Source organism: Pan paniscus, chromosome 7, assembly GCF_029289425.2.
Source record: "Pan paniscus chromosome 7, NHGRI_mPanPan1-v2.0_pri, whole genome shotgun sequence".
In the NCBI taxonomy this organism is placed as follows: domain Eukaryota; kingdom Metazoa; phylum Chordata; class Mammalia; order Primates; family Hominidae; genus Pan; species Pan paniscus.
Window position 1 is genome coordinate 120192906 of NC_073256.2, and position 18828 is coordinate 120211733.

General features: G+C 37.8%; 1 protein-coding gene across 4 annotated transcripts in view; it reads right to left on the bottom strand.

The window, feature by feature from the left end:
- Window positions 1-263: 263 nt before the first annotated feature.
- AZIN1 (antizyme inhibitor 1) overlaps window positions 264-18828 on the bottom strand; it is a 38256-nt gene continuing 19691 nt past the window's right edge. For 2 of the 4 annotated variants that reach the window (NM_001301730.1, NM_001291493.1), the window contains 10 exon segments: window positions 264-2640; window positions 3230-3444; window positions 3780-3895; window positions 7006-7168; window positions 8135-8209; window positions 8613-8694; window positions 10197-10331; window positions 12688-12860; window positions 13594-13767; window positions 17478-17674. In NM_001301730.1, coding sequence (NP_001288659.1) covers window positions 2529-2640; window positions 3230-3444; window positions 3780-3895; window positions 7006-7168; window positions 8135-8209; window positions 8613-8694; window positions 10197-10331; window positions 12688-12860; window positions 13594-13767; window positions 17478-17579 — 1347 coding nt within the window. In that variant the 5' untranslated portion in view covers window positions 17580-17674 and the 3' untranslated portion in view covers window positions 264-2528. 4 annotated transcript variants of the gene reach the window in all.

Consider the following 18828-nt stretch of genomic DNA (forward strand, 5'->3'; position numbering starts at 1 on the left):
TCTAACCCAGTATTTCCATTTAATGGTATTAATGCCCATATTTACTTGGAATAAATCTAGCTTAATTTGTCAATCTATTCATTTAGTCCGGGTTTTAAATTGTTAGGAGGCTAGTGAACTGAAGTGTCTAGAAAAGGCTGTCCTGGAAACAGTGCTCACATATATACTGGACTTAACCAAAATGTCACTGTTCTATATATAACTTCCAGCATTTTTTAGCAGAATCAATTTACTTTCTAATAAAGCAAGATTGTTAATACACATAAAGCTGATATGTAAAATTTTACCTCTATTTCAGATAGAAGCCAAAGTAAAACATGAGGAATAAAAACATTTATCTATGTATTCAGAATCACACACAAGTTACCTTTACAGTTCAATTTACTATATAGAAATCATTGGGTTTTATATTTGCAGTTAACTTTTGAACTGAGATTACAATATTATAACAAAAAACTTTACATTAATTCAGAACTTTTTAGCATACCAAATTGAAATACATAGGTTCAAATTTCAGATTTATGGCAAACAGTCTTCAAATACAATACAGACATTTCTTAAAAGTTACCGTATCATTCACATGTGATATTTGCAACTCTGAGCTATTTCATATAGAACAGCTCTCCTGCAGATATGGCAAAGTTGATATGCCATGAAGTTCAAGGCCTGTATAGTCAAGCCAAGGACTCAAAGTTGCACCATCTTTAAAAAGGTTTGGCATTTCTGGACCACAACAATGCACAACATGTAAAGAAGGTAGGAAACAGTTCCCCCTCCTTGTTAAATGGTTAAAAAAAAGTTACATGGTAGCTTGGAATTTTGCATAAAACCCCATAATATACCTTGGAAAAGTCCAAGGGCAATTTGATGGCAATGGATTGGGGCCCTATATATATATTTTTTAATAGAACCCATGAGATTCAAATGGGCATTAATCAAATCAAAAAATATTAAGCACCTACTGGTTTAAGATATTTAAATTTATTAGAGATTCATGATCAATTTCTTTCCACCTCGAAATCAAGGTGTAAAAACCAGCTATTAAGTGCATTCCAAACTTCTCCTATGTAGCACAGGTAGAATTTTCTGTCCATTGGCACCAAAGTGAAGTCACATTTCCTCTTGGGAGACAGAAATTCCACACCTGAACACAGAGTAAGTTAGGAAAAAATGACCCCTGTTGTTTATTACTATTGTGATTCTGAGATCTAGGATTTCTAATATACTAGCAGTAAACAAAGCAAATTCCTGGCAACAACTGTCAGGTTAGTGATGCTAACTCCCTTCCCCCAACCACCATAAAATTTTAGTAAGAAAAGAATTAAAAGTAATGACTAAGCAGAACAAATTGGAAATAACAAGAAACTAAGGGGACAGTTCAAACCAACAACAAAAAATCCTAAATTTGAAATCACTGCAACTGAAGATAATAAGTGTGCTTCACCCCAACCCCCATCCCAACTCTGAATTTAAACATTCCGTGCAAAAGAGCAACAGGTTTCTGGATAAAGATGTAGCCCTTCTTTAAGTTTTAGTGCTCTGCAGTTTTCTGCAATTTTATTTCCCTCCCCCCAAGTTTATTCAAAGTATTTAACAGAATCTTCCATTTCAGCCAAAAGATTGTGATTCAAAGATTTACTAAGGTACTCTATGCATTCTATCTATACAGAAACACCTATTTATTATTACAATTGATTTATGCAGGATTAACATTTTTGGTGTTAAAATTGTTAAACATCATGCTTACTGCACATCAACTCTCCATAATGAATCTGAACTTCACAATGATTTACCAAACACTTTACTTAAATTACTAATTAAATAAATGAAAAATGCACCGAGCCAAACAAAACTTAACTGGGCTATAAAGAAAAAAACCCTTCAAAACAGTCCATATACACATCTATTTCAAAACTACCTTTGCTAGCTAGCCCCTTTCCCAAAGTTTTAGCCTGAAAAAACAGTAAAATCTACACAAAATTTTATTGCAATCATACAAGGGTTACATTAGGTCAACAAATACTATGATGCAATTTTACATTTATTAAACTACAGTTCAAAGCACAAATTTACACATTCTAAATACACTAAACGTTATCTAATGAAGTCACACTGGTCTTCTAACATTTGATATATCTGGGTGAAAGACATGAACTTTACAAGACTTTAAACACAAATCCTTAGTATAAAAACTGTGTTCTTGTATGTAAACGATTTAATGGGGAACCCAATTAATGGGCTTCCATCTCCACTAAGTCATCCATTTTGTTGCATATTTTATTTTAAACGCTTAAGGGGTAGGACAAACTGGTAGGTTTAAATCTGGATACATTATCTAAATCTCCCATTATCCCCAATGAATTATAGATGAAAGCTGATTTTGTCTGGTCCCAAATAGCTATTACTAATAGTTTTTGTTGCCAAAAGAATTAAGAGAATAAGATTGTTTAAATTATTTTTCCACACTGGAATGTTGACCAGACAAGCTTAACCTGCAACTTCAGATCTAAAGAAGCGTTAATGCCTGTTTAAGCTTCAGCGGAAAAGCTGTCTTCTTGGCTCAGCTGAATGCAAGAAGGCACAAAGAAGAAGTTCTTCATCATTGAGTCTGAAGTAATTCCAGCATCTTGCATCTCATACCTATGTAGAAAAAAAATCAGGTAAATTCTCAGTTTAAGCCCAAAGACCATGTAATCACATAACAAATGGATAATAAAACAGGATTATAACTAGTCTTCCAAAAACCTTTAAAAGATCATCATTTTTCTATGATAGTCATGCACTGCAGAGTGATGTTTTGGTCAAAGACTACACATATGACTGTGGTATACCGTAAAATTACAGTGAAGTTTAAAAAGTCCTATCACCTCGTTACATCGCAGCAATCATGTCATAGCACAATGTATTATCCTTTCTATGTTTAAGTAACTTAAGATACACAAACGCCACTGCATTACAACTGCCAACAGTATTAAACAGAGTAACGTGCTGTACAGGTTTGTAGCCTAGGATCAATATACCACATGGCCTAGATTATGTAGTAGGTTATGCCATCATACAATCGCCTAATGTTGTATTTGTCAGAACAAATTCCCATCATTAACTACACTGTATAGGCAATACATGACTGTACTTCTAAGTTTAGCATTCATTACAGAATTAAAACTTATTAGCAAGTCTAAAAGGACAGTTCAAATATCCCATCTGCCTTAAAATAAAATCACCTTACCAATCACTGAATGACATCATGTAATAAATGGCTGGCCTCTGAAAATCATTAAAAGCAGATGGTTCATGGAAAGAATCTGCTCCCATGTTATCAAAGATAAGCCAATCTCCCACATTCAGCTCAGGAAGAAGACAGCTTTCCACAATTTGATCAAGCTCATCACAGGATGGACCCCAAAGGCTGCTTGTAAACAGAGGCTCATCTTCCTTGTATTTCTGTAGGAAAAGTTTTACAATTTAATTTTTACTCATACTTACGCAGGTATTGAATTTGTGAGTAAATAAGTATTTTTCACTGTCTCAGATCCAATGTGCTCATGGAAAAAAGGCCTAGAGCCAAGGGCAGGGTGCTACTTAAGCCTCAATGGTACCATTAACTCCACGTAAAGGCAACAAACTAAAAAAGGGACTCCACCAGAAGAACGCAAATCCTCAAAAAGGACATTTTTCCCCATTCTAAAATGTTTTTCAAAAAACTGGGAAGCATCTTAAAAATAACAGCTCAGCTTATAAAATGCCAAATAGGTTTTGATATTTCTGATAAAACTTGCCTTGTGAACCTCTGGAATGGTATTTAAGTCCTCAGACAGTTTACTTGCAAAAGAACCATAAACACCATCATTCATATAATACATGAAGGCTGGTTCATCACTTCCGGTTTTTTCTACTGGAATAAAACAGGAAAGGGGAAAATGAATTTTTAATAAAATGGCTCATATGAAACAAATTAATGTAATTTTCACATTTCTCAAACTATTTAAACTTAAAAAGACACATAGAGCACGCATTTCACAAAGGAAGATAACCAATGAGCACAAGAAAAAAGTGCTCTAGGGCTGAATGCGGTGGCTCATGCCTGTAATCCTAGCACTTTGTGAGGCTGAGGTGGGAGGATCACTTGAGGTCAGGAGTTCAAGATCAGCCTGAACAACATGGCAAAACTCCATCTCTACTAAAAATACAAAAATCAGCCAGGTGTGGTGGTGCATGCCTGTAATCACAGCTACTTGGGAGGCTGAGGCACTAGAATCCCTTGAATCCGGGAGGCGGAGGTTACAGTAAGACAGTGAGACAGTGAGCCAAGGCTGTGCTACTGCACTCCAGCCTGGGTGACAGAATGAGACCCTGTCTCAAAAAAAAAAAAAGAAAAAAGTATTAAGATTCTAGAAGACTTTCTGATAGTTGCTGTTTCAAAAAAAGGGGAAATGAAGCAGCAAGGAAAAACACTTTTTAGTTTCTTTTCAAATCAGTAAGAGGAAGGCAATATATGCACAAGGAGTTAAATATGTGTTTGAATGTAGAATTAAAAATAAAAGTTGAGATTGTGCCACTCATTCCAGCCTGGATGACAGAGCAAAAACCCTGTCTCAAAAACAAAAAAAAAAGAAAAGAAAGAAAAGAAAAAGAAAAAGAAAACAGTGCTCTACATCGTTAGTCATCAGGTAAATGCAAATTAAAACCACAATGGGCTACCATTACCACCAACCTGACTGGATCAACTTAAAGACTGACACTACAAAACATCAGAGAGCGGGAGGAGCAACCAGAGCTCACATGTATACACTGCCAGTGGGAATCTGTGTGTGTGTGTTGAGACAGGGCCTCACTGTTACTCAGGCTACAGTGCAGTAGCGTGATCACAGGTCACCGCAGCCTCGAGCTTCAGGGATCAATAGATCCTCTCACCTCACTTTGAAACCTTTGAAAACGCCCATTCTACTCACAGCTACTCTACTCTTAGCACAACCAATACTCATTTTCAGGTTTTTAAAATATCACTCTCCACGAAAACAAACCAAGGCTCCCTGGAGAAACAACTGATTACAGGACTGAGGCTCATTTAAAAGGTTAAAATGAGCCTGGAACATCTTGATATACCAAAAAATAAAGAATTGCTCTGAGAATAATGGAGACATGTCAAAGGAAAAATGAGAGTAACAGATTATATAAACCTATTGAATAAAGATCTATGAGTCTAAACTCATAAATAAACAGGAGGGAAGGAAAAGATATTCTTTAAGTAAAGGCCAACTAATATAAACAATAATGAAGTTAGAAATTCAACAATAGATGCTAAAACTAATGGGGTGAAAATCTGGTTAAAAACAGGTAGTTTACAGAGTCTCTAATTTAAACTTGCCACTTCACAATGGAAAGAAACCTGCCCGACACAACCTTAAACAAGTGCTCAAAACTAGCATTTAAATTAAAAAAAAAAAATCTAGCTGGGTGTGGTGGCACGCACCTGTAATCCCAGCTACTTGGGAGGCTGAGGCAGGAGAATTGCTTGAACCTGGGAGGTGGAGGTTGCAGTGAGCTGAGATCATGCCACTGCATTCCAGCTTGGGCAACAAAAGCAAAACAGTCTCAAAAAAAAAAAAAAATCATAAGGCCAGGTGCACTGACTCAAGTTTGTAATCCCAGCACTTTGGGAGGCTGAGGCAGGTGGATCACTTGAGCTCAGGAGTTTGAGAGCAGCCTGAGAAACACGACGAAACCCTCTACAAAATAAAAATAGAAAAAAACCTAGCCAGGCATGGTGGCATACGCCTGTAGTCCCAGCTATGCAAGAGGTTGAAGGTAGGAGGACTGCTTAAGCCGGGAGGTAGAGACTGCAATGAGCCCTGATGGAGCCACTGTACTCCAGCCTGGGCGACAAAACAACAAGAAAAAACACCTAGCATCATCAATATTAGAATTGGCCACTATCATGTGCCTCCTAACATGATGAAGTGAGAAGAACAGAGTAACACTTTAGTGGACTTCATGCCCCAAATGCATAGCCTAAAAAATTAATCATGAGGAATCATCCAACAAACCCAAACTAAGGATCAGCTATGAAATTTCTACTCTTCAAAAATGTCAAAGTTAAAAAATACAAAGTAATGAGCTGAGAAACTTTATCTAGATTCAAGGAGAAATGACGAATTCAATGTGGTCCTGGACTGGATTCTAAGCAAGGAAAAACAAAGCTGTAAAAAAAAGACAATATTGGGGAAATGGACAACTTTCCTATGGGCTGTGGATTAGTCCACAGCCAAAAAAAAAAGTCTTCTTAATGTAAAACAGTATTTCCTACAATATTAGCCAACAAGATGGTACTGTCTAGTGCCTTTTTGTTGGTTTGACTTGAGTTAGATTACAGGGACTCTTTGTGGCCCTTATGTGAGAAAGTGTGAAAACAGAGCCTCCCTGTGACCCATGTGAGGTAAGGAGAACAGAAAAGATCACAATAAAAGTAGTTCTGAATAATGGATGAGAATTAATCATCTGCTAGACATTTATCTAAAACACACATATCTAAACATCAGTACCAAGAAAGTTGGATTTGGAAGTCTTATGGAATGGGACCTTGGCTTTAAGATTTTTTTTTTTTTTTGAGATGGAGTCTCACTCTTGTCACCCAGGCTGGAGTCCAGTGGCACAATCTTGGCTCACTGCAACCTCTGCCTCCCGGATTCAAGCGATTTTTGTGCCTCAGCCTCCCGAGTAGCCGGGATTACAGGTGTGCGCCACCATGACCAGCTGAGTTTTATATTTTTAGTAGAGATGGGGTTTCCACCATATTGGTCAGGCTGGTCTCGAACTCCTGACCTTGTGATCCACCTGGCTCTGCCTCCCAAAGTGCTGGGATTATAGGCGTGAGCCACCACGCCCGGCCAGTTTTAAGATTTTTAAAAGCTGAAAACCACCTACAACTTCATGACCATCTGCTCATTTCCAGACTAACTGCAATTATCTACCAACAAAAATAAAACTATAAACTTTATAACTTACCTCCAGAGGGAAATTTATCATTTTCAACAACTTTCTTTGCTATGATATTAACTGCGAGTGTAAATGCAGAAGACACATAGTAGCTTCCGGGTTCTGAAATTATCTTAACACCAGATCCTTCAGGAAAGTAGATATCCAACAGAGGGCTGATAACATGATTAACCTATGGATTTTAAATGCCACAGTATGGTTTCAATATTGGATTAGATAATTCGCAATATTCAGAGATTGATATTAACAAAATTTTCTAGGAAAATGAAGCAGTTCCAATCACAGATCATGAACCTTAGCAACTTTGTAGTTATCTCCAAGCAATTAATTAGGCATGCTTTCAAGTCAGTTTATTTTGTAACTATCAGAATGGCATTAATTTTAAAAATAGCTCTAATAACAAATACCCACTGGTATTTGTTTTTGTTTTTTTTAAGTCATTTTTCTATACTTGATCACTAAAAACAGAAGTAAAATTTTCAAATCATAGTTTCTAGATATCACAGAAGGAAGGAGGGCAGAGCAGGAAGGTGAGAAACAGGTGTGACGTGTATCTGGCCTAAATGCTAAAGTTGGCTGGGAGTGGTGGCTCACGCCTGTAACCCCAAAACTTTGGGAGGCTGGGGCAGGAGGATCACTTGGGGACAGGAGGATCATTTGAGGCCAGGAGTTCCGAGACCAGCCTGGGCAATATAGAAAGACTCAATTTTTTTTTTTTTTTTTTTTTAAAGTCCCAGCTACTTGGGAGGTTGAAGCGGGAGGATCGCTTGAGCCCAGGAGTTGGAAGCTATAGTGAGCTATAATTGCGCCACTCCACTCCAGCCTGGGCAACACAGGAAGACTTTAAAAAAAAAAAAAGGTAGTAGTGAAGTTTTCTAAGTATTAAATCATTTGTGCCATTAAGTACAGAAACACAACTGAAATAGAAAATGTTTTATGATAATGTTCAAAGAATTCTATCAAACTTTTCAAAGTTAGCTAGGTCTACTAACTGCCTATTCCTTTTCTAAGAACATAATTTTAAAGAGATGTTATAGGGTTTAGTTTCTGCCATTGTAAAAATCCTGCTCTACACATCCACCACTTAAGTAACAAAGAAAGCAATTATTCTGTTAATGTCATCTACTGAAAAGTTTACCTCTTCCAATTGAAATTCAGTTCCCGTGAATCCTCCACCAATGTCTAACATGTTCATCGTAAAGCCAATTTCTCCCTAGAGATGGAAAAAAAAATATTTAAATGTTTTTCCAAATTGTAATGGATATGAGAACATTTTTAAACCCCCTCCTAGGGAGGTAAATATCTGTTCTGATCTTTAGTACAGCAAATTCTTGGTTTTTTACTGATAGAAACACATTATTCAATGTTAGGTATGCTGTCTCTTTGATTTTATTTGTACTCTCTTCTAGACTTATGCAAGTAAATTACTATTTCACTCCTTTACCTGCTTAAAAGGTGTGACTGACAGAGCTCTGAATGCTTATATAATAAAAATGAGGTGTGTGTCACGTTGAATGTAGTCAGAGTAATTCACACAGGCAGAAAACAATACTTAGTCTTTAACTTAACATCCTGGCTAAAATAAAATATCAAAATAACTTAAAGAAAGAACTTACAGCCATGTCAAACACACATCGAGCATCAGATAGAGCATGTACATATACTTGAGATTCTTTGCAAGCACTCGAAACATGAAATCTGAAACACATAGAATAATAAATTTAAAGGAGCAGAAAGTTGTAGAGACACCTCCTGTAATTTCTTTCAACTGTCATTCATCATATTCATACCATTAAGTATCCCCATTAACTTTGCCAAATATTTAAAGTATTAGAAGCATTAGCTTCTAATTACCCAAAAGTTACAGTACCAGCTTTATAGAAAAGGCAATGCCAAGATAAAACTGTAATTCTATAAACAAAAATTCTTAACAATAAGTCAATTATCAGTACTGTTCCACGGTTATACAATAAGGTGTGCTTTTATGTATATGTGGCACTTTTATGTTTATATAGTGAAGTAACAAGCACTACCAAATCGTATCACATTCAGTTGAGCATAAAACTGAACATTCAATTTTACCCAACCAAATACAAAAATGTGTCTGTTGTGAAATAAATACAAATGAACATTAATCAAGCTGAGTAACAGCATTACTATTATTCACTAGTATTACTAGTGATAAAGTTTCAGAATAGAATACTTCCTGATTGTGGCAGTGGTCACACAAGTACTAAAATCCATAGAACTGTACCCGTACAGTCCATTCTTCTTTTCCCTTCATCTATTCGAGATAGTACTTCATTAATTTTTATGTCGACTTAAAACTTAAAACTAGACTGACATGGAATGTTATCTATTGTGTAAGGCACAGCATGATCCCATTCTTTGTTTAAAAGACTACCACCTATTTATGTACAAAGTAGTATAGAAAGATACACAATAAGGCCAGGCACAGAGGCTCACATCTGTAATCCCACCACTTTGGGAGGCCAAGGCAGGAAGATTGCTTGAGCCAGGAGTTTGAGGCTGCAGTGAGCCGTGATCGTGCCACTGCACTCCAGCATGGGAGACAGAATGAGATACTATCTCAAAAAATAAATAATAAAATTAAAGAAAGATACACAATACATCTTTGTGAGTGTTTGAAAAAGCAAGACCTTTTTACTTTAGTAAAAGTAGCAATGGGCTGGCAAACAACATCTAGGGCTTAGTGTTACTATGCCTGTAATTAGTTCTGAGGCTATTATCAAGTCTTTGAACCTCTTGGAGTCTCGGTTTCCTCACATATAAAATTAAAAGGCTAAAGCAAAGTCTAATTTATTGAAGTTCCCCAGAGTAATCGTTAAAAGGACAAAAAAGTCTGACACTTTTATTTTCATTAAGAATTCTAGCAAATCCCCTCCCTCCAATTTAAAAGGCGGCGATTTAAGTTACTCTGCACTAACCGAATCAAAATATTATTTGCTATTCTTTTTATTGTGGGGAAGGAGGTACAGTTGCAAAACAGTATGAAAAGGGACAAGGCATATTTAAGTTGTTTTGCCTAAACTAAGAAGAAAACACATACATGTGTGTTAAAAGACTAGAAAAAATTGCATCTTAGATTTCATGCAAATAAAGTCTTAAATCAATAACCAGAAAGACAGGTTACCACCATAAAATGTTCACAGCTTTAAAAGTTTAAAACAAATACTCACTTAACCCCAATTATTTGGACATCAAGTTCCTTAGCACATTCCAAGAGATGCCTACAGTTCTTCAGGGTAGTGCCAAACTTCATGTTACCCTCTTCACCTCCAATATTATCTTCTGTTGCAATATGTAGTAAGACCCTAAGAGAAGGGGAGATGATTGGGGCAGAGTTGGTTTACATCATCATCAGCACATGTGAAGCCTGAAGATTGTAGGAAGTGTGTTGATTATGTTGCCAGTGCTCCCAAATCCAGCGACGGATGAATCAAGTGAACCTAATGAAAAACAATCCTGTATAGAGAAAAAACTAGCAATTAGGGCCTAAAGCATGAAGCTTACAAGGATGGGATTTTGGAAAATGCAGCAAGTTAAGACTCTGTTGTAGCATCAAGTGTTGGTTGGGCTCTGTAATGAAAGACGACATTACTTTCAAATGAAGTCCATCAGTCCATAAATCCACCTAGGAAGACTAAATTGAATAGCAATGCCATCATTGTCTTTCAATAAAAATATCAGGGCTTTAAATGTCTTCAAATTTCTTTGATTGTGCTAACTAGCTAAACCTCCATGGTTACTGCAAACATTCTTCCTACTAACATTGTTACATCCCAGCAGGTTTCTAACTGGAAAAAAATAGGAAGCATTTTTAAAATTTTTTTTTTCTTTTTTTTCTGAGATGGAGTTTCACTCTGTCGCCCAGGCTGGAGTGCAGTGGCGCAATTTCAGCTCACTGCAACCTCCGCCTCATGAGAGTGCCTCCTGAGTTCAAGCAATTCTCCTGCCTCAGCCTCCCAAAGTAGCTGGAAATACAAGGGTGCACCACCACGCCCAGCTAATTTTTTTTTATTTTTAGTGGAGACAGGGTTTCACCATGTTGGCCAGGCTGGTCTCAAACTCCTGACTTCAAGTGATCCACCCGCCTCGGCCTCCCCAAGTGCTGGGATTACAGGCATGAGCTACTGCGCCCAACCCAGAAAGCTTTTTAAAAAATTATTTTATGTGTTTAAACAGCAGCCTTCTAGTCTACTGATTCAAATCTATTTGGTATTTCCTTCCAAACCATGGCAACCAAGACAAGATGACTAAAACTGATTAAATTTCTTTAATTTCAGGAGCTGAGTAATTACAAACTGCTAGAAGTTGAAAATATACAAATTCTTTTTGTGTAACTGTTTTCCTATGGATGTATTAATTACATAAACTAAGAAGGTTAATAATATGGCCATGAAAATACAGCTATGGCCCTAATTTGATAATCAGAGGACAAGATTGATGAAAGCAAAAATTATTCTAAGGTTAGAATCAGCTCCATCAAGAAGATGCCAGTCCACAATCTAACATACTAAACATCACAAATCACAGCTTGTCTTCAGAGGATCACAGAACAATATTTTTTAGAAAAACAAGTGGTTCCCTAGAATTTTCCCAACAAGGCTTTTATCCACACAAAGATTTACCAGAGTAATCAATGCTGTCAGGATATCTTAAGTACACCATTAAAGTCAGTATGAAAATTATGGACATACAAAGAAAATATAGATAGAATTCATTTCCGGAAACACACATAACTCATTAAAAAGTAAGCCAACAACTGCATAATTCAATATGCTTTTAGTATATTCTTAAGCCCTCTCGATATACCAGTTTGTGAAAACATAAAATTTGCCTTAAATCTTTTTGCTTTTAAAAAAGTAAACCTTTTTATGAGGGAGTCTTGCTCTGTTGCCCAGGCTGGAGTGCAGTGGCTCGATCTTGGCTCACTGCAGCCTCCGGCTCCTGGGTTCAAGGGATTCTCTTGCCTCAGCTTCCCAAGTAGCTGGGATTACAGGCGCAGGCCACCTTGACCTTAAATGATCCACCAGCCTCAGTCTCCTAAAGTGCTGGGATTACAGGTGTGAGCCACTGCACCCAGCCTTTAAAAAGTAAACTTTCTAATCAAGAAAAAAAAAAAAATTCTCTGGATACATGAAGATGCAAGTAAAAAATTAAACTTCATGTTCAAAAATAAAAGTATTAGCCTTAAAAACAAAACCCCCCAAATCTATGGACTAGGCTTCGAAGACACTGTCAGTAGAGATGACCATTCAAGAACTATGGCCTAGGGTAGATTAAATCCTCAGCTAAACAGGAAAAAATGCTGACCAAAGTTTATCCTGTTCCTAACGTTATCAAACATCAAACAAAGTTATAGAAATAATGAAAATACAGCCATGGCCCTAATTTGATTATCACACCAACTATCAAGGATTCCTTGAAGATTATAAGATCATATCCCCAAACTGCTCTTATTTTCTTTAATTCCAATTCCACATGAAGGATCAGAGGTAGAGAGCCAATAAAATGTTACTAGTGTTTCCCACAGAGGCCCTTTAAATAAGTTATAATTATGATACACATCATTGCCCTACCACAAATGCTCCTTTCTTCCCAGACAAAAGACAAACCCAACCCTCTAAGTGCTAAATAATATTTTCAAGTACTTAGTTTTATACTTACTTGGCATTTGGGTGATTACGTGCAATTTTCTTCAATTCAATTTCATTGTCACATGTCAGGATATTCACTCCAACTTTTGCTGCATACTTTATCTGAGACACTTGCTTGCAAGGACTTATGTAAATAATGTTTTCTGGAGGTACACCCAACTCTTGCACTAAAGCCATTTCATTCTGTGAAAATGAGGTTAAAGTGAGAATACATAATGTCACAGTTCATATTCTGGTAATGCTTCCTCTAATACTATTACCCCCACCCCTTTTAAAACCAGGGTCTCACTCTTTGTATTCCAGGCTGAAGTGCAATAGCACAATCATAGCTCAATGCAGCCTCCATCTCTGGGGCTGCTCAAGTGATCCTCCTGCCTCAGCCTCCCAAAGTGCTACCAGTACAGGTATGAGTCACTGTGCCTAGCCAAACCAATATTTTTATTTAAAAACATAAATAAATAAAAAGTGAGACGAGGTCTCACTATGTTGCCCAGGCTGATCCTAAACTCCTGGCTCAAGCAACTCTCACCTCAGCCTCTCAAAGTGGTGGGATTACAGGTGTTAGCCATCGCTCCTGGCCTAAACATTACTAAAAAGAAGCACCAAAGAAATCTCAGAGTTCAGATATCTGCTGTAGTTTGGTCTAGAAGTAGCTCTAGCCTAAGAATGAGGAACAAATTAAAGTTTTCAATTAATAAAGATAAAACGTTTCAAAGGCTCATTACACTGAAACTTCCCTTTCATTGGTGCACTTGAAAAGCTTGTAATTTTCCAACATGAGGCTGGAGATTTAAACAATTATTTCGAAACTCCATCCAAAAGTCAAACTTCCTTGCATTTGTTCTCTAACCGCTGTAACTACATTAAGTTAAATTATTCAATGTTTCAGTTTAGTTAAAAAATGAAAAATACTTACTTTACTGGAACAAGCAAATCCAGTTCCAAGAGCTGCCAAAATCTCAAGTACAGCTGGAGCAGAGTTGCACTTCACTGTGTAGAATGGCTTTATCTGAGCCACTACATTCTGCCATTGACTGTGTTTCTTCACAATCTTTCCAAGATCTCCCACAAAAAATGCATTTTTCCCTGTCTATTATGGTTATAAAAAAAAAAGACACATATGAACAAAAAACCATTGAAAATCAAATATCAAAATAGGAAAGAACACCTCTTTTCCTCCACAAATATATGGGTCAAGACATATATTTACATACAGTAATACATTTAAAGCTTGTTAACTAGATTTAGTAAACATTAAAAGAGACTCTGAATACATTTGTTCTTTCTTCTTATATTTGATTACTTTTGCTGTGCTACACTAGCATATAAAATATTCTCCCCTTTGAGATAAAAAAACTATTATCAATTACAGTGACAAAAGTCAGAATGAAACTGCCTTGATTTTACTTTTTGGCAGTTGAAGGAAGGGAACCTATTTTCTCCCATGCTTCCCCCACTGTTTAAAATACTTTGGCAGTTCAGGATATAATTTCCTAATACAGTAAGTAGAATCAGAAATGCTAAATAAAACAAGCTATATATCGCCATTAAAACTGCACCTTAAGACAACATGGTAAAATAAGAGACCATCTTCACTGGGAAACCTCTTATTTTATTACTTTTTCAAGAGTTGAGGTCTTGCTCTGTAGCAACAGACTGGAGGGCAGTGGTGCAATCATAGCTTACTACAGCCTCCAACTCCTGGAGCTCAAGCGATCCTCCCATGTTAGGCCTCCCAAAGTGCTGGGATTACAGGTGTGAGCCACCGTGACCAACCAGGAAACCATTTTTAAAAAGACAAGGTTGTTAGTCTGCACATGGAGATGTCAAAATTAGATTTTAAAAGTACATAAGTCTACCAAATATCAGATAAGCCTGAATAAGAATAATCTTCCTTAAAGTTGTGGCTATTCTAGGACTAGAGAGATGACTTATGCAGTTGGACAGAACATATATTACTCAGTGTTAGATAGCAGGCAAAAAAATCTTATTTAGGACGTACAACATCCAAATACTGTTTGAGAATCCATGAAGACAATGTTACTGTTTTCAACTCTTTAATTCACAGTATTTGAAAATGTCATTAGAATATAGTGCCCAACTGATATAAATGCAAAACGCACATTATGTGCAGCAGAATTTTAACAGTTGTATTAAGTTATCCATCCTCCCAAGATATGATATCTATGATATTCCGGAGACACAAAGTTTATATTTAATTTGGGAAAAAATAAGGTATTTACGGGAACCACCAAGAGAAATGGGATGAAACAACAAGGTATTCAGCTTCCTTTCTTAGGCATGATGTGAGTCTGGAAAATTCTCAGTAGGCAACGAAAAACAAATTTAGGGAGCAGGGAAGCCTTGTATTTAATGAATATTCAACAAAATTAAGCAGGCTTGGGCAAACAATAGGACCATGAAAAGGGAAGTAAGTTAGGAGGTCACTATAATGACATGTGCAAAGACAGATAGATAGTGGGAATGGAGGAGATGAATACCAGGACGTTATGAAGGCAAGACCAAGGTTAAATAAGAGAGGACAGACAAAAGGTGGACTGAATGACTTACAGAACACAGAAGTGTCACCCCAGAGCCAGAAAAGAATGGGGTTGAGGAGTAATCCTCATTGAATGCTACCAAACGTGGGTTAATTTAGATGTGGGAAGGAAGGAATATTTCAAAGATTATATCTGACCCCCAAAAAGTGTTGCAAAAAGTCAGAAGAATAAAGTTAAGTGATAAAAATGATCATCAGAATTTGACTAGGAGCTTCCCAGTGGCAACTGAAGAATGGCTTGGCAGAAATTGGTTGACCAATATGACAAGTTTCATGACCAATATGTCAAGTTTTAACAAGTTGAATGGCAGAGGAAGACAAAGGGATTTTTGCTAGGATGAGGGGAAGATGAACACGTCTGTAGACTTAAGGTCAAGAGAAGGAGAAAATTTTGGATATTCAATTACTGAACACCGGTAACATGAAAACAATTATCTAACAAGTTTGGCTGAATACAGGAAATTTCCTCCAATAAAGAAAGATTGTATCAGTTAAGTCTAATATATATATAAAAAAAAAAAAGACCAGGCTGGGCACGGTGGCTCACGCCTGTAATCCCAGCACTTTGGGAGGCCAAGGTGGGTGGATCACCTGAGGTCAGGAGTTTGAGACCAGACTGGTCAACACGGTGAAACCCTGTCTCTACTAAAAATACAAAAATCAGCTGGGCCTGGTGCCGGGCGCCTGTAATCCCAGCTACTTGGGAGGCTAAGGCAGGAGAATCGCTTGAACCAGGGAGGCCGAGGTTGTAGTGAGTTGAGATCGCACCACTGCGCTCCAGCCTGGGCAACAAGAGTGAAACTTCGTCTCAAAGAGAAAAAAAAAAGAAAATCACCTTAAGTAGCACTGAGTATATGATTCTGCAGAAGTTGACTCCTAGAGCAGCAGAGAGTAAGTACTCAGGATAAATTATCAAATTCTCAATGAACATACACAACCAAAATTACCTGAAAGTAAATTAATATCCACTGAAGAATACAACTGAGACCAGGCACAGTGGCTCACGCCTGTTATTCCAACACTCTGGGAGGCCGAGGCTGGCAGATCACATGTTGGTCAGGCGTTCAATACCAGCCTGGCCAACATGGCAAAACCCCATCTACTAAAAATACAAAAACTTAGGCCAGGCGCAGTGGCTCACGCCTGTAATCCCAGCCCTTTGGGAGGCCAAGGTGGGCGGATCACCTCAGGTCAGGAGTTCGAGACCAGCCTGGCCAACATGGTGAAACCCCACCTCTACTAAAAATACAAAAAATTAGCTGGGCATGGTGGCGGGCGCCTGTAATCCCAGCTACTTGGGAGGCTGAGGCAGGAGAATCGCTTGAACCTGGGAGGCGGAGGTTGCAGTGAGCCGAGATACTGCCATTGCCCTCCAGCCTGGGATACAGAGGGAGACTCCATCTCAAAACAAAAAAAAAACAAAAAAAAAACCACTTAGCTGGGCATGGTGGCACAGACCTGTAATCCCAGCTACTCGGGAGGCTGAGGCATAAGGATCCTAAATCAATTGCTTGAACGCAGGAGGCAGAGGTCACAGTGAGCTGAGATCGTGCCACTGAACTCCAGCCTGGGCAACAGTGTAAGAATCCATCTCAAACAAGCAAGCAAAAAAAAAGAATTGAGGCTGGGCGCGGTGGCTCGTGCCTGTAATCCCAGCACTTCAGGAGGCTGAGGTGGGTAGATCACCTGAGGTCAGGAGTTCAAGACCAGCATGGCGAAACCTCGTCTCTACTAAAATACAAAAATTAGCCGGGTGTGGTGGTGTGCGCCTGTAATTCTAGCTAATTCAGGAGGCTGAGAGAGAACTGCTTGAGCCCAGGAGGCGAGGGTTGCACGTGAGCCAAGATCACGCCACTGCACTCCAGCCTGGGCGACAGCGTGAGACTCGTCTCCAAAAAAAAAAAAAGAAAAGAAAATTGACAAAAATGAGTAAGAAGCCATGTACTGATTAGAAGGTTGGCTGGCATCACATCAACAGAATAAACAGAACATATGTGGGTGCCAGATGCTAAAAGGCATAGAAGGTAAAGGGCCATAGGGAGGATTTTTAAATAATGTGGATTGGAAAGAAAAATGGATCACTACTCAAGGGGAGTGGGTGTGGGGGAGGAAGGTCAAGTTAAATCAGATAGCATATGAACCAAGTACTTTTGATCAGATTACCATCTTGGAAATTAAAAAGCACTCATGTTTCAGAGCTTGGAAAATGACAAACACTGTATTTGAGAAATGGCACTTACCAGGGTATGTTCATAAACATAGTTATCAATAACATTTCCAAGGTTTGTTCCTTCATCCAACAGGCCAACGGAGTAGTTTGCATCATCAATAAATCCTTTCATCTCAGCCGTATTCCACAAAGCCGAAAGTCATAAACCAGGAAAGACAAGAGACGGGCCACCAAGCCTATGTCTGGGTCCTTAGAATATGCAACAAACTGTCAAAATATAAGTTATATAAAAGTCTGTATTATTTCAATAGACATAATGTACGAGTCAATGAAAGTGTGCTAAGTGCCTAATTTAGTGAGGAATTTATGCAATTTTACAATTTCAGAAACATCACATTATTAATTTCCTTTAACGCCCATTTAAAAAAGCAAATACATGAATTAAAATACATTTACCCAAAAAGGTCAATATAATTTGAAGGGGTAACTCACATATATACACAATATATTACAAGCCTATATGGTCACCTTACTTACAGAGTTGCAGACCCAATCTGTATTATTATCTTGTTTTGCGTTCCTATAACACACATAATTTTACCCATTTTAAGAGTAAAGAAAGCTAGTGAAATAAGTATCTGCATCCAAGAAATCAAAATACCAGTCTCAACTTCCAATATACTGTCAGCCACGTAATAGCACTGCCAGGTAATTGCAGATAAATGTCTTATAAATAAAAGTCCTGGCCGGGCATGGTGGCCCATGCCTGTAATCCCAGCACTTTGAGAGGCCCAGGCCGGTAGATTGCATGAGCCTAGGAGTTTGAGACCGGCCTGGACAACATAGCAAGACTCCGTCTCTCCTAAAAAAAAAAAAAAATTCCCAAATAGGTGAAAGTAATAAAAACGGGTGAGAGTGGAGGGTGGCTTGAGGGAACAATCTGAAGCTTTGATACAGACTGCCTAAGCCTTACCTCAAGCTAAAATAGTACTAGCTATATCAAGTTAGCAATGTTATGAGGTGAGTCGCTTTGGTGAAATCACTGGACTAGGAGTCAGAAGACCTGGTCCTGGCTATATCATTTAGGAGAATCTACATCAATGTCTCTAAACCTCAGTTAACTACCTTAATTATTTCTTCAACAGGTTGTTGTAAAAAAAAAAAAAAATCATAGAGCATATAAATTAAAAACATCTGTTTCAGTGCTGGCTAGAATAGAGCTAAAATTGTCAATTACCAGAAATGCAAAAATAACACAATTAGAAACTACATTTGTAAATTAGGTATCTGTACATCCTGAGCCAGTTACTAAGTAATCTGATTTTTAAAAAGGCTTTAGGCTAAATCCTATCCCTCTCCACTCAAATCAATAAAATAAACCTGCCCACTCCCCCGGAGCACTCATTGTCCTAAGGCAGCAC